Source organism: Phascolarctos cinereus, unplaced genomic scaffold, assembly GCF_003287225.1.
Source record: "Phascolarctos cinereus isolate Bilbo 61053 unplaced genomic scaffold, phaCin_HiC Scaffold_5;HRSCAF=322, whole genome shotgun sequence".
NCBI classification, from domain to species: domain Eukaryota; kingdom Metazoa; phylum Chordata; class Mammalia; order Diprotodontia; family Phascolarctidae; genus Phascolarctos; species Phascolarctos cinereus.
The window spans coordinates 351,627,376-351,642,784 of record NW_027555958.1 but is presented as its reverse complement, the minus strand read 5'-3'; the positions used below and the strand labels follow the sequence as shown (position 1 = coordinate 351,642,784).

Here is a 15,409-nt window from a genome sequence, read left to right as displayed (position 1 = left end):
ATATAAAGATACACTCTTCGCACTGAGTATGCATGTATTTGTGGAAAAGCCAACACAATGATTATGGAGATAACAGCATATTATTATATTATACATATTGGCATTTAATTAAAATACCTTTGTTATGAACAGACTGGTAAAAAGCAAAATACTGGTAGGGAGCTTGTTGAATAAGAGTTTGGAGTGAACGCTAACCCAAAAAATAACAAGAACCTGGCACCACTAACTGGGGGAGTATGAGGTAGAGTATCAAATATATTCTATACAAATATGACTTCCATTTTAATTTGCCTTGGTAATAATAAGAAAAATATGGTTGAATTCTTCTTGTTGTGTGTCAAATGAGTTGTTAGTCAGAAATCACTAAGTAACGTGGTCAGAGAAGTTTATTTGAGGCATGGGCACTTTCTATGAGTATGGCTCTATTGAAAGCATCCATTTTCTCCCACTGGGAGGTTGTCTTTAAATAGAATATAGAAATGAGACTTGAATCCAGGTCCTCTTGACTCAGAGGCCAACTATCCACTATATCATACTTTCAGAGTTGTGTTTATGTTTATGAGAAGAAAAAAAAAGTATCCATTGCTTCCTCTATGACCAAGAACCTGAGCATTTATCAGTGTCATGGAATCTGTAGTCAGTGTCTTTCCTTAAGAAAAAAGAAACAAGCTTGAAATGATATTACCATTTCTATAAGCCTCTTGTTCAATTATTTTGCAATGTTTTACTTCAAAAACATTCTATATCTGACTAGAAGCTCAAGAATTCTATAAACATAGCCACAGACCAATTTCAAGCATCTGTCCCAATACTGAAAAATAATTACTTTTTGAAATTTTATGTTCTAACATTTTCAATGCTATATATTTTTAATTACTTGACTGAAATATTATTTAAGCTACAAATTTCATAAAGAAGTAATTTAATGAATTCAAGAAATGGATAGTGCCCATTACATGGAATAACACCTGCTTAGAGTATTTATACAACTTTTCATATTTATACTACAGAACGTGCAAGCATTAGCTTTTTAAACATTCATAGACTTTCAGAATCCAGGTGTAAAAAATGAGTGAAAGGTACTATTTAATATAATGACCCTAAAACTTGGGCAAATGTCCATAAATAGATATAAGCAAATTATTTTGGTCATATTGATAACATTTTTGTTAGCAATCTTAAACACAATTTGTTCAGATTTTTTTCCTATAAAAAAATTTAATTTAAATAGGTCAACTTAGGAAGTCTTAAGAGTCTAAAATTTACACATTTTCTCTAATTTATAGTCAATAGTAGACAAATTAAACTAAAGTTACCTATATCTAAAAATAACTCTTTCTGCTAACAATATTAGTATATGATCCTGGCCCACAGATTTGGGAGTTTGTTGAGAACTGATCTCTACTTCCACAAGGATGGTGAAGAATGATCTTTGGCCCTAACACATGCATATTATATAGATATAATACATCATCTTAAAGAAATTTCCCGATCTTCAGGGCTATTTTTCCTTACCTGTGCACATAATGTAGTTGATGCACTGAATCAATGGCTATGACCATCTCAGCCAAGTAAAATCGAGCCATATCCTCAGGCAGTCTATCTTCAAACTTGCTGAGCAGAGTAAGCAAATCCCCACCAACGTAGTAATCCATAACCAGGTACTGTGAAGGGAAATATAACATTCATTCAGAAAGAAAAATTGAATACATTCCCAAGGTCAAATGCCAAGGGAATTCTTATGAATCCATTTTTTAAAAAGGAACTGTATAGAAAGATCTACAAGTGTAACCAAACCTTTATGAATATGAAGATCCTTAATATTAAAAACTGCCATTACAAATCCTCCAGAGGCAATATTTGATCTACTGATATCCAATGATTAAGAAAATACTTAGGACACTACTTCAATGGGCCTGTAATCTTACTAATACAGAGCAATATGCATAAATACAGGTCACAAATCAGTCTTGACTTCTCAACCTGTGTATTTCCTAGTTATTGATTTTCCTGCAACTACTCCAAAGATATGTTGAAAATGTTCTTCTGGACCTTTTTTACATTTCATTGGAACCAGTACTGTTCTCAGGCAGTCCATCTATCATCCATACTTACTGCACAACCAAACCATATTTTTGCTCAAATTCTTTTTACATGATGTCTTATATACCACCTCTCATAAAATATCTACATATAAGTATAGATAACATACATGCCAAGCAAGTACAAGTTAATGGCAGAGGAAGGCAGTGGAATTTAGGAAGAGAGAACAGGATCACCAAGCAGTCATATTTGAGCTGTGTTCTGAAGAAAGCTCAAGCTTCTAAGAGGCAGATGATATAAGGAGGAAGTATAATCCAGGCATAGTGGATAGCCCTACCATACCATAGGGGAGAGATGAAAAGTTCTGAAGACAAAGTAAGAAGGCCAATCTATCTGGACTGCATATTATATTGAGGGGAATAATAGACAATAAATATGGAAAAGTGGGTTAGAGCAAGGTTGTAAAGAGATTTAATTGCCCAAGGAAGGAGATTGTAGTTGATCTTGGAGGCAACAGGAGACAAGATTTTACTGAACAGAGAAGCGACATAGGAAGATCAGTACATTAGGATAGTTTGGCAGCTAAGGCAGAAATAAAATAGCTGAGTGAGAAGAAGCAATTGAACCAGACTTCTCCCTACTTCTTCTCCATGACGATCTAGAAAACAGATTGGTCCAAATTCTGATCTGGAAAGCCAAGAAAAAGTCAATGAGGCATCTTTCCAGACCACAGAAGATTAGGAATACAGAAAGAGAGGTTTGCAGACAGTGGGGAAAAGGACTAACCAGAACACATAAGGAGATGGTGGGGAGCATTCTAGCACTCAGGGACGGAAAGAAGGCTAACCCAGAGCACCTAGGCAGGAAGAGATCCCAGGACATCCCTGAATTAACAACGGGTACAGGAATGGAAGCCATCTGGCAGTTCTATGGCCAATTATTCAGTTTCAGGTCACAGATCCACAGAAGAGAGGAATGGTCTAAAGTATGGGGCCAAGTAGAAAATTTAGCAGAAAATATTCTAGAAGGAAAAGGATAAAGAATTACAACCAAGAATAACACACTCACCAAAAGTAAGTATAATCCCACAGAGGAAAAAAAGGATTTTTTTAAAAATAGAAGACTTCTAAGCAAGCATTAATAATGAAAAGATCAGACCTGGGAAGAAAATCTGACATGCAAAGGTGTCAAAAGAAGCATTACAAAAGCTAAATATCAGCAAAAACTCATAAAGGACTAAAGAAGATTAAGCTGTTTACATACATAAATGGGGAGATGATACATAACACACTTCAGAACTTTATTACTAGACATCTTAGAGGGAATCGAATTAGAGAGGCTAAGTGTGATATTATTATGTGTGGATGATCTCAAAAGAAGAACAGAAAAGAAAAATACACTGGGAGAGGAAGAAAGGGAAAGGAAGAATGGGGTAAATTACTTCACACAAATAGGGTTTTGCAAAAGCAAAAACAGACCTAATTAAGATAAACAGGGAAACTATACTTTGATACAATGTTTCATAGACAATGACTATCAATACTAAACATACATGAATCAAATGGCATAGCATCTACATTCTCCTAGGAAAAGTTAAAAGAGTTTAAGAAGGTCACAGATAGCAAAAATACAATAGTAGACCTCAATTTATCCCCTCTCAGACCAATACAAACCTAACCATAAAATAAATTAAAAAGATAAGGAGATCAACAGAATTTTAGAAGATATAACAGAGCTAGGGAATACTGAATGGAGTAAAAAAGGAGTACACCTGTTTATAGCTATGTAAGACAACTTCATAAAAACTTCACCAATTCAGAAAAGCAGAAATATTAAATAAGTATTTTACAAACTATAAAGCAATAAAAATTATACTCAATAAAGGGCCTTTTAAGCACACATTATTCGTTAGAAACTAAATAAATTAATCTAAAGGTTGGTTGGGTCAAGGAACAAATCATAGAAAAAAATCAATAATTTCATTAAAGATAATAACAATAATGAGACAACATACCAAAATGTGCGGGATGTAGCCAAAGTAAAACTTAGAAGAAAATTCCTATCTCTGAATACTAACATCAATAAGAGAGAAAGAATAGGTTGACAGGCATTTTACAAAAGAGAAACAAACAAAAACAAAAAACCAAAACAAAACCTAGAACATCAACAAAGTAAAAACCTCTAATACCATACCACGACAGAAAAACTGAACTGTTAAAAAAAAATAAGGCAGAGAAGCTTTAAGCTCATTTGATTTTTGAAAGAAAGAAAAACCATATCAAAAATGAAAAAAGTGAATTTCCAATCAATGAAAAAATAAGAACAATTGTTAGGAGCTACTTAACCCAACTACATGCCAATAAAACTGATGGTCTAAATGAATGAGTATTTACAAAAATACAAATTGCCTAGATTAACTGAGGAAATAGAATAGGCCCTATCTTAGGAAATGAGCCATAAACAAACAAACCATAAACTAACCCTAAATGAACAAGCCATAAATGAACTCCCAAAGAAAAAAATCCCAGGACAAGATGGATTTACAAGTGAATTCTGCCACACTTAATAAAAATTAATTCCAATACTATATAAGTTGTTTTTAAAAAATAGTAAAGTAGGGTCCTTCTCAATTTCTTCTGATACAGATATGGTCTTCATACCAAAACCAGCAAGAGTTATAATAGAGAAAGAAAACAATAGATCAATTCCCATAATAAATATTGATGCAAATTTTTAAAATAAAATATTAGCACAAATATTATAGCAATATATCACAAAGATCATACATTACACCTAGGCTGTATTTACAGCAGGAATGAAGGACTAGTTCAACATTACAACATAACTGACCTCATTAATAACAAAAACAACAAAAATCTTATGATTAAAACAACAGATACAGAAAAGGCTCTTATCAAAATTCAACCACCACTCTTGTTTTAAAAAAACAATTCAAAACTATAGTAATAAATGGAGCTTTCCTTAAAACAATAAGTAGTATTGATGAGATGTGGAAGAAGATTAAAAAAGCTTGACAATGTATCAGACATATGAAGTGAGGCAGGGTGAAGGGTCAAAGATACATTTGAGATGCCAAAACTGAACAGATAGTGGTGTCTTGCAGAAACAGAGAATTATGAGAGAGGGGTAGGCTTGGGAGGGCATGATGCTAATGAATTTTCTTCAAAATGCTGAGTTCAATTTGACTGTAGAAAATGCCCAATAAAAGATGGTGATATATAGATCAAGGATTCATCTGTATATAAATCAAAATTAAACCCTAAAGAGCTGACGATAGAGAATAAAGAAATAAAAGGTCTAGAACAGAGCACTGGCATACACTTAGTAGACAGGAAAAGAATGATGATACAGCAAAGGAAATAGAAAAGGAGCAGTCAAACCAAAGAATCAAGCTTAGCAACTGTCAAAGCCAAAAACAGCAGTCCTTAGGAAATTAGGTGAAACAAGAGGAATGCTAACTGACTGCAAGGAAAAATGGTTATCTCTATTTTACAAGAAAGAAGGTGCAGATTCCTGAACCTATAGATTGAGAAGAGATGCCTACGAAAATTCTGGAATTATCAGTTTGTGAAAAGAACATGGTAACAACTAGGTTAAGAATAAGTTATACTACTAGTGGGTAACTGGGAGCCAATTTCCCCACTTACCCCTAAAGAAGATCTACAAACTTGAAACTCAGGATTCTCCTTCATCATTCTCTTTGACTCTGAAAGGCTTTTTTTGAGTGAAAGAGAGGTGGGGGTAACGGTAGACCCTAGGCTGGAAAACAGACAACTGGATGAAGATCAAGGGGAGAGACAGCAACTTTTTCGTGTCTTGGTGTACAATCTGGTTATCATCCCTCTTTATCTAATCTTGGAGCCTATTTTGATTCCTTGAATTGTTGCCAAATTTTCATTTTTTCTCATTGGTTTTACATCAACGTAGATGCTGTGGAAGGAGCTTGCTGTCCAAGGACCCAAAAGCTACGGAGATATGGAACCAAAATGCCCTAGATCCATTTTTTTCCCTCTCTAGCTGCTTCTCTATGGCAGCATTTCCCAAGACTAGTTCTCTATTTTGAGCATAAATGGAGAGTAAGTTTGGGTGCTGACAGAAACCTCCTCCAAACCAACAACCAAAAACCAAACAACCAAAAAACCAATCTGGTTAATAGTCACACTCTTAACCAAATTCCAAGACCAGTTATCACATGGGGGAGGGGAGGAAACCTTGGGGCACAACAGAGACTTTGAAGTTAATCCTCCTCACCTCTAGGCTATATTATCTACTGCTTCTTAAGGCTGAATGTGCAGTAGTGAAAACATTCCTGCCATCTAATCCAAGCCCATCTGCCATCACCATTAGAGGGTTTGGAGACACTGAACTCCCATAAAACATACATAAGCAATAATGAAAGATGACGGTGCTGAAAGACATTCCTAACACTCTACTGGGGGCCGCGGCGGGGCGTGCGGGGGGAGGGGTGGCATCTGCCCCCTTACTGCTGTGATTGTGGCTATAAAAAGACAGGGAAAGATGGGCAGGGCCTGAGAACATTATATTGCTTCTACCAAGATTCTCTTCAAGTGTCCCGTGATAAGTGACCATGTTATCTGGCCCACTGGTACACCAGTCTTTCATCCGAAGTCCTATACCCTTGAGAACCCTGCACTCATACCATTAGTTTTTACTCAGCTGTACATATAGTATATATCCTGGCCCCGCTATCCAGCCTTTATAGGTTCCCAGCAAAAGCATGTTCCCTTAGAAAACTATCACCCATTCACCTCAGCCAGATGTGAACAGGACCTTGCACCAGCCTAAATTATCTACGTGTTCTACTGCGCTAAAATTATAAAAATTACAAAATTTAAACACGAAAATAGAAATTTTTAAATTTAATTGTAAATTTCTATGTAAAGACCCTACACAGCTAATTTGGAGAGGGGAAAGAATTGAAGCAGGGATACCAAATAGGAAACTATGGCAAAAGTCCAGGTGAGAGATAATGAAGGCATCTATTAAAATGATAGCTGTGTGAACAGCTGAGAGATATAGAGGTAGAACCAATAAGATTAGATAACTGATGAGACATATGAGGGATAGTGTTGCTTAGGCCTGCATATGAGAAACCTGCAAACCTAAGATTCCAATTTATGGTGTAAAGTAAGAAAACCTTAGTAACAGAAATGATACCAGATATTTTCAAAACAAAAGACAAAACAAATTTCTCTAAGTAATTATATTTAAAATATGAGGTAGTGTGATCAAGAAACATACCTAAAGTTTTTAAAACAAATGTTGATTAAGATCTTTAAATTTTTATGTCACTAGAATTTCCCCCATATCCCACATATTAAAAATAATATTTTTAAAAGAAAATGAATAGAAAGAAAACTCACCAAAAACAATAAATATGTTGAAAAAAATCTCAAACAGGTACAGTGTACAATACTTATTAGGTATATATCAATGTACCAATTAAGTGGATTTTTAGTTTTTCAGTATATACTGTTTGTAGAGGGCAAGGATTGTCTTTTGCCTCTTTTTGCATCCAAAGCACACATAGTTGGCACTTACATGCTTACTGAGTGTTGAGACTTGTGGACCTCTCATCTCAAAAGAAGGGTAGGGAGGAATGTCTTCTTTTATCTCTTGTTTAGAGCCATGCTTGTTATAAGTTTGTACCACTTTTGATTGCTTTGTGGTTATTCTTTATACTTACATTGTTATAGTCAAATTTATATGTTGTTTTTGTGGTTCTATTTCACTTTGCATCAGATCAAGTAAATTACTCTATGCTTTTTTTGAATTCTTCATATTTGACAATTCTTACAGCACAGCAATATTCCCTTACATTCATGGACCATAAATTGTTTATACACTCCGCAATCAACAGGCACAGGCTATTTTCAATTCTTTGCTATCCCCAAAAGTTACTATAAATATTTCATGTATATGAGGATTTATTTTTTACTATAAATTATCTCCTTGGGCACAAGTTCAATAGTGGAATCTCTGGGTCAAGGGATATGGATATTTTAGTCCAGCAGATATTATCAGTGGTGACGAGGAAGGTGGCCCCTTTCTCAACAATGATTTCTCTCCTCAGTGATAGCTGTGGGAACTGGACTGGAAGAAGTAGCCTGGAGGGCAGGGGGGAACACTGCTATTCCCTTCTCCTGTCTTACTGCTACATTTACCTTTTCTAAAATTCTATCTAATAATTATGAGGAGAGAAGACATCCTTGCTTTACTCTTTTTTTTCCTTTTTTTTTTTTTAAGCTAGGCAATGTGCTTAAGTGACTTGCCCACGGTCACACTGCTAGTAAGTGTCAAGTGTCTGAGGCTAGATTTGAACTCAGGTCCTCCTGACTCCAGGGCCGGTGCCCTATCCACTGTGCCACCTAGCTGCCCCCTTGCTTTACTCTTGAATTTATTTAGGAAAGCTTCTAGTATATGGCCATTGCTTGCTTTTGGCTCCTAACCAATAGGGCTTTTGGCATAAATAAGTATTGCTCTTTGTCAAAGACTTTTCCCACAACTACTTTGATGATAACATGGTTGTGGAGGGATTTTTATTAATTATGTTGCTTGCTTTTCTAAAGCTGATCCATCTATACATCCCTGATAGTAATCCAACTTGGTCATAATGAATGAGTTCTTGGATAAATTGCTTAATCTGTTTAACAAGATTTTATTTGAAATACGTGAATCAATAGTCATTAATGATATCAGTCTATAATTTTTCTATGCTTTATCCTTCCTTGGTTTAGGTACCAGGACAAAAGCTGTCTCACAACAGGAATTTGATTTTGAGAAGAATTTGTGTAGTATTGGTACTAACAGCTCTTCAAAAGTTCTACAGAATTCTCCTGTGACCCAAAGAGGACCAAAAGTATTTTTTCTTTGGTAGCTTCTTTATGGCTAACTCTACTTCTTTATCTGAAATTGGATTATTTAAGATCATTATTTGGTCTTCTGTTAGTTTCAGTAATTTATATTTTTGAAGGGATTCCTCTATTCTTTCTGTGTTCTCAGTTTTGTTATAACTTATAACTGCTGAACAAGTTCTTATAAATCTATTTGTCTCTTTGGCTTTTGTTGTGATTTCATCGTCTGTTTTTTTTTTCATTCATTTGATTTTCTGCTCCTTTATTCGTAATCAGATTGGCAAAGTTTTACTAATTTTGTTAGTCTTTTCAAAGAATCAGCTTTTAGTTTTATTTCTGATTTATATAGATTTGTTGGCTTCCAGTTTATCTATTCCTCTTCTATTTTTTAACATCCTTAATATCTAATTTTGTACTTATTTGGAGTGTGTTTATTTATTAGCTTTCAATTTTTAAATGCATACTAATTCTATTAATCTTCTAATTTTTTAAATGAAATTTTTTTCAAGCAGTAAAAATCCAACTTCTTGTCCTCTCAATGGCCCACCTCCATTACTGAGAACAAAAGAAAAGCAAGACCCCTGTTACATGCATATATGCATGTGTTTATGTATGTATTTGTGTATGTATGGGCAAGGAAAACAAATTTTTGCACTGACCATCTCCAAAATGATATACCGACACATACAAATATGATGTATATAAACACACATATATGTTCCATTCTACACAGTGAGTCTTTCCTCTATTTGGAGGTGGATAGCATGTTTCACTGGTAATCTTCTGGAATCATGGTTGGTCATTATGAGATGTGAGAGGTGAAGAGATGTCATCACTATACGTACAAAGTTGTTCAAAGTACATCTTGACAATACAGTTGTTACCATATAATTATTCTCCAAGTTCTGTTTATGTCCCTTTTTATCAGTTTATTTAATCTTTTCAGGTTTCTCTGAAGCCATTCTCTTCATCATTTCTTGCAGCACAACAATATTATATCACATTTATTATATATTCATAACTTATTTAGCTTTTCTCTAACTGATGGATTCTCTCTCATTCTTAGCCACCTCAAAAAGAGTTTTTGTATATCTATGACAGTCTGTTTTACTTAAAACAGCTCCCTCCCTTAATATATCCTCCTTCTAACGTCTCTTTCTCCCTTCTTCCTTTCCCTAGCTTTTTTATGATGGAATTCTTTGTTTGCTCATTCATTTACTTTACTTCCTCACTTAGGACCTGTTGTTAGGGCTGGGCTCTGCACATTTCTCAAAGATTTGGGGAAGTCCAGTTGCTGAGAGAAAGACAGAGACACAGACAAAGAGACAGACAGAGAGAGAGAGAGAGAGAGAGAGAGAGAGAGAGAGAGAGAGACACTTTTAGCTCTAGTTCCTTGAGTAGTGTGCCCAACTTTTCCTGTTATTTATGTTTCTGTTATATTTGTCTGAAGCAAAGGAAGAGACAATGAATTGTTCTTGCATTACTGTATTACTATGACTTCTTGAAATTCAGTTAATATTCCTTTATGAATTTAGATACTAAGGCATTTGAACAATTTAAGTTTAATATTAATGGTGGTCTGTTTTCTATGGCTCCTTTCAGCATAATGCAGTTTCTTTATCTATTTTTATGCTGTGGATTTTTATCTTTGCTATATCTGACAGCATGATTGCAACTCCTATGTTTTAGGCTCATATGATGTACAGTAAATTTTGTTATAGCTCTTCATTTTTACTCCTTTTTTTGTTTATGAGTTGTGTTTCTTTTAAGCAAAAGATTATAGGGGTTTTTTTCCTTATCAATTATCACTTTTTTCACTTTATAGGATCATTTAAATCATTTACATTTAGAATTATAAAACTAAGCGAGTATCTTCCTCCAGTTATCTCTCTAATAGGTTTTTCCTTCAAATTAGGCAATTTTTTTCGTTCCTTTTCCTCTGTAGAGACAGTACACTTTGCCATTTCCATTATTTGTGCACAATTTACTTTAATGCAGTCCTATTCTTACTTGTTTCACTTTCTTGTTTTTTTTCTCATTTTGTGCATCTTTTTCTAAAAAAAATTTCTTTTCTTCATTCAATGGGAGAATAAGAGAGACATCAAAAAACATGTTTAAAACAATGGGAAAGAAAGGAAGAAATCCTGTTTCAGTGATGAGAGTGGGTCCCACTAAAGAATGCTCCCATGGGAGAAAGATATTCTGTAAGGTAGACAGAGACCTTCCAATATGTAAATTCTGCAGGAATTTGGTGCCTAAAGAAACCACTAATCTTGAACGCAACTATAAACTAGAAATATGAGAGAGGTCATGAACCCTGAAAGGAGTTTTCATGGGAAATTCTGGAAGAAGTTGAGATTGGGGAAGCAGAGATGATAGAGAAGGCAAAGAGCTGTTAAAAACTGTACAATCAAGGACAAAGGAAAATTCCTACCATGATGCAATATTTCTATCTTTTTTATCATTTGAAGAAAGTAGCATTTCTAATAGTGAGGAACAACAGAGAAAGGGAGCTGAGGGCAATATCTTCAAGAAAATAATATAGAAATTATTTAGAAGACAGAACTTAAAATGCATACCTTAGATACTCTAATTTCATGAGGAATAAAGAAACTAAAGGGAAAATGTACAAATATAAGTGCCATGAATCAAAGAACAGACAGAAGAGTCTATCTAAAATAAACAGGAAAATATAAGAAGGGAAATAAAGGAATGAAATAAAAAAAATCCTTCTTAGGAAAAAGGTAAAGAAAATGAAAATTTTTAAAACATACAAAACAAGGTGAAGGGAAAGAAAGGAAAGAATATTTTACTTGTCTACTTAACTGAGAAAAAAGGAGGGAAAGAACTAGAAAACTAGAAAAAAGGAAAAAGGAATTAATAAGTAAAGCAAAACTCCAAAATCAGGGAATGAAGTGACAAAATACGTATGAGCAATATGAGGGTGAAAGAGAGACAATGGGACTAGAGTTGCCTTCAAGTAGATTAAGCTAAAATAATTTAAGAGACAAAAGTGCTGTTTTTACAAAACAAGAGGTGGGAAAAGTCCTAATTTAGGTATTTCAACCAATTACTGGACTTGGACCCAAAGCATTACCACAGAGAGATTAAGTAAATTACTCAAAATCACAGTAGTAAATGGCAGACATGGGATTTTAACCAATATTTCCAACCTCTAAGTCCAACATTTTATCACTACTACCACACTGACTTAAATACATAAGCTTAATCCTTCCAAAAGAATAACTGATTAAGCAAGGATGAATATTGCTAAAATTATATGCATAAGTATGATACTTACTAAGTAATTGTCATCTTGGAAGGCATAGTGCAAAGTTGTAATCCACTTGTTGTCTCCATTCACTAATACATCCCTCTCTTCTCGAAAACATGCTGTCTAAAAAGAAAAAATAAAATTTCAGTAATTATCATATCCTGAATAAAAAATATTATTGACATATTTGTTCTTTAAAAAAAGGATTATAGTTATGTCCTATTAGTTTTTAAAGCCCACTCATATATGACATTTACTCCTCGGAACCACAAAATTAGAATACTATTTTTTCTGTTTATAACAGCTTACACAACAGTGGAACAAACAATATACTGCTAAAAGTAAACATATTTTGCACACTGTAATATCTTAGTGCAGTATAAGTAATCACTGCTATACCATCTCCACTGAAAATTCAATGCATAACTTTCGTTTATGTTCATGTCCTCCCATAAGTGTTCCTCAGAAACTCTACACGTATTTCAGAGTCCTTTCTTTGCGACTCTTAAAACTCCATTCCAGGTTCTTATTAAATTATCAGTTCCTTTCCTTATACATTTACTTGATGATATTTTACTTCTTTCATATAAGTCATCATTGATAATATGCAGCAGTTTACTTGCACCTATTGTGTGTCTCTCCATTACTTTTTAGGTCAACCATAAATATGGATTTTCAGAGATCCTGGCAATCAGAATTTCAGCCATAACTGAAAGAATACTAGTGTGAAAAACATCAGGCTTCCATTTCTAGAAACCACTCAGATAAATGAAAACACTGCACAACTTTACAAATGAAATCTAGTTCACATTCCTTCATCTACTCAATTCAGGTCACTTTTATTTATGGTGTCAATCTAAGACACATTATATTGAGGATTAAATACTCATCCAATTGCAATGTCTGAGCAAAAGGTCATCCACTTGATTTTTTCTTTTTTTTTTTTGCCTTGTGAATTATAGGTTGATCACTTTTGAGTGACCATGGGCCACAGTAAGGGAACCCTTTAGTATTATGGGACTTGATGTAAATACTATAATGTTATCCACCAACAGTTGCATCTAGAGGATCTTGTAATATAAATGAAAACCTTCCATTTGAACTGCACCAAGAGTAGTCTGTTACAGTAGTGAAATCCAAAGCTAAATACTTAAATATTATCCAATATTAAATATTTAAAATATTACTTAAAATGTGACTCGTCAAAAACTTGTAATTAGATAATTGCTTAACAGTTATCTCTATAATCTAGACATGACAAAAGTATTTTCATTTGGTCTCTTTCTTATCTCAATGCCTTTGTTAACCATCCTTAACTTCTTTCAAATCCAAGTATGTGTTCTCCATTCTCACTACTTTCACCTTACTCTATCTTCACACAGTCTTACTCACTTATTTTACCCAGTTCTAACAAATAAAGCACATTTCTTTCTCTACAGCCCTGCTCATAATTCATAGTGATAGAGAGCAGAACTAGATCTGGAACTGCTATGGACAGCCTCCCAGATGAGTGCCTTCTCTGCAACTGATCATCTTACAAAGTTGCCTAGGGCATTGAAATGTTCAATCACTTGTCCAGGGTCACACAGACAGGATTTGAACTGGTCTTCCTCAACATGAAGCAAGATCTTTGTCCCCTAAGCTATGCTATTTCTCATAACTCATATCTTATCTAAAGTCTTCCTGGCTTACTGCTGTAATAACTTTAATTGTACCTTTTTTTTCCCTCTTGATCATACTATCTTCTACTTTAGTTTTAATAATTCATTGACAAAATTAGAAATTTCTTTCTTATTTATAAGCTTTAACATTAATCAAATATATACTTATATAACTGTACCACCAAAATACTTAATGTTGTGGCCAAATGGCTCAGCAGAAGCCAATGTTATAGGAAGGTGAGATCTTCCCCTCCCCTTCTCTAGTCCACCTATTCAGATCCCAGAGAGTGGCCTGAAGACACAGAAGGAGCAAGCCCCAGGAAGCCCTTTCCTTACTCCCTGCGGCCAAAGTTCCATTAAGCAGTGTGTGTTCCCTTCCCTAACTACATAATGGCACTCCTGTTATCCACAGTCCTTATAAATCAGAGATCCCACACATATCAGAGGCATGGCCATTAACAACACCTGAATGAGAGTAGGGACTCAGTCCAAACAATCCTTCAAGTAAGATACTGAACTACCAGCCTTTATAATATGCTCTGTAAAGTCCACCACACCTTGCCGTCTGCCTTGCTGATCTACCCTCCAGACCTGCTGCTGTATTCTAAGGCTTCTAGGGCTTGTCATCCAACCTGCCACAGCACCCTAAGTTTGCTGGCCCTGCAGCCAAATTCTGACATATGTGCTCTCTCTCCTTAATTAGAATATAAACTTTTTGAGAGAAGAAACTATCTTTTCTATTTATGTCTAAAGTTTAGTACACTGTATGGCAGATAAGTAAGGACTTAATTTTTTTTCCCTTCACTGATACTTTTCAAATGGATTTTCAAAATTTAAAAGTTTAACATATAGCATAAAATATTTTTATTAATCTTTGTAATTTCAACAAGTACTCAAGTAGCTTTTGAATTTCTTACATACTTTTCTCCTATTTTGTAGTAGGAGAAATTAAGCAATATAGTTAAACAATAGCTACACATTAAGAAAAATCAAACATTTTCCCTATTAAAATCACTTCCCTAAAAAATCCAACAGCCAAAAAAAAAGTTCTAGTTCCTATATGGTTATTACTATATGCAGGGAATTACTGATTTTTAAGGATGAGGAATACAACTTGGGGATATTATTAAACACATATGAACTGATGCAAAGTAAATAGAACAATGAAAACAACGTACATAATCAACACAACAATATGAATGGGAAAGAACATGAACAGCATAAAAAATATAACAATGAGACTGAATAGTGTGTACTTACAACAAAACTAGTCCCAAAGAAGAGATGACCAAATGAATTTCTTGCTCTTTAATGGAGAAATGTGAGATTATAAGTATAGAATGTTGCAGAACCTACTGTTAGAGTGTGTTGAAATGCTGTTAGTTTTGCTGAACTGCTTTTTTGAAAAAATCTAATGGCATACCTTTCAGAATGGGAGGGGGGTGGGGTGGAGAGGAATCTATTTGGATATGAGGTGATATAAATAGAAAAGCTGTCAAAAGGCTAAGACATAGAAAGAGGGCATGTTATAGTTC

General features: G+C 34.4%; 1 protein-coding gene across 6 annotated transcripts in view; it reads right to left on the bottom strand.

Moving 5' to 3' along the window:
• CDC42BPA (CDC42 binding protein kinase alpha) overlaps positions 1 to 15,409 on the bottom strand; it is a 430,427-nt gene that overhangs the window by 242,734 nt on the left and 172,284 nt on the right. For all 6 annotated transcript variants that reach the window (XM_020982125.2, XM_020982131.2, XM_020982126.2 and 3 more), the window contains exons 4-5: positions 12,241 to 12,336; positions 1,516 to 1,664 (exon numbers count right to left, since the gene is read on the bottom strand). In XM_020982125.2, coding sequence (XP_020837784.1) covers positions 1,516 to 1,664; positions 12,241 to 12,336 — 245 coding nt within the window. The remainder of the gene's footprint in view (positions 1 to 1,515; positions 1,665 to 12,240; positions 12,337 to 15,409) is intronic.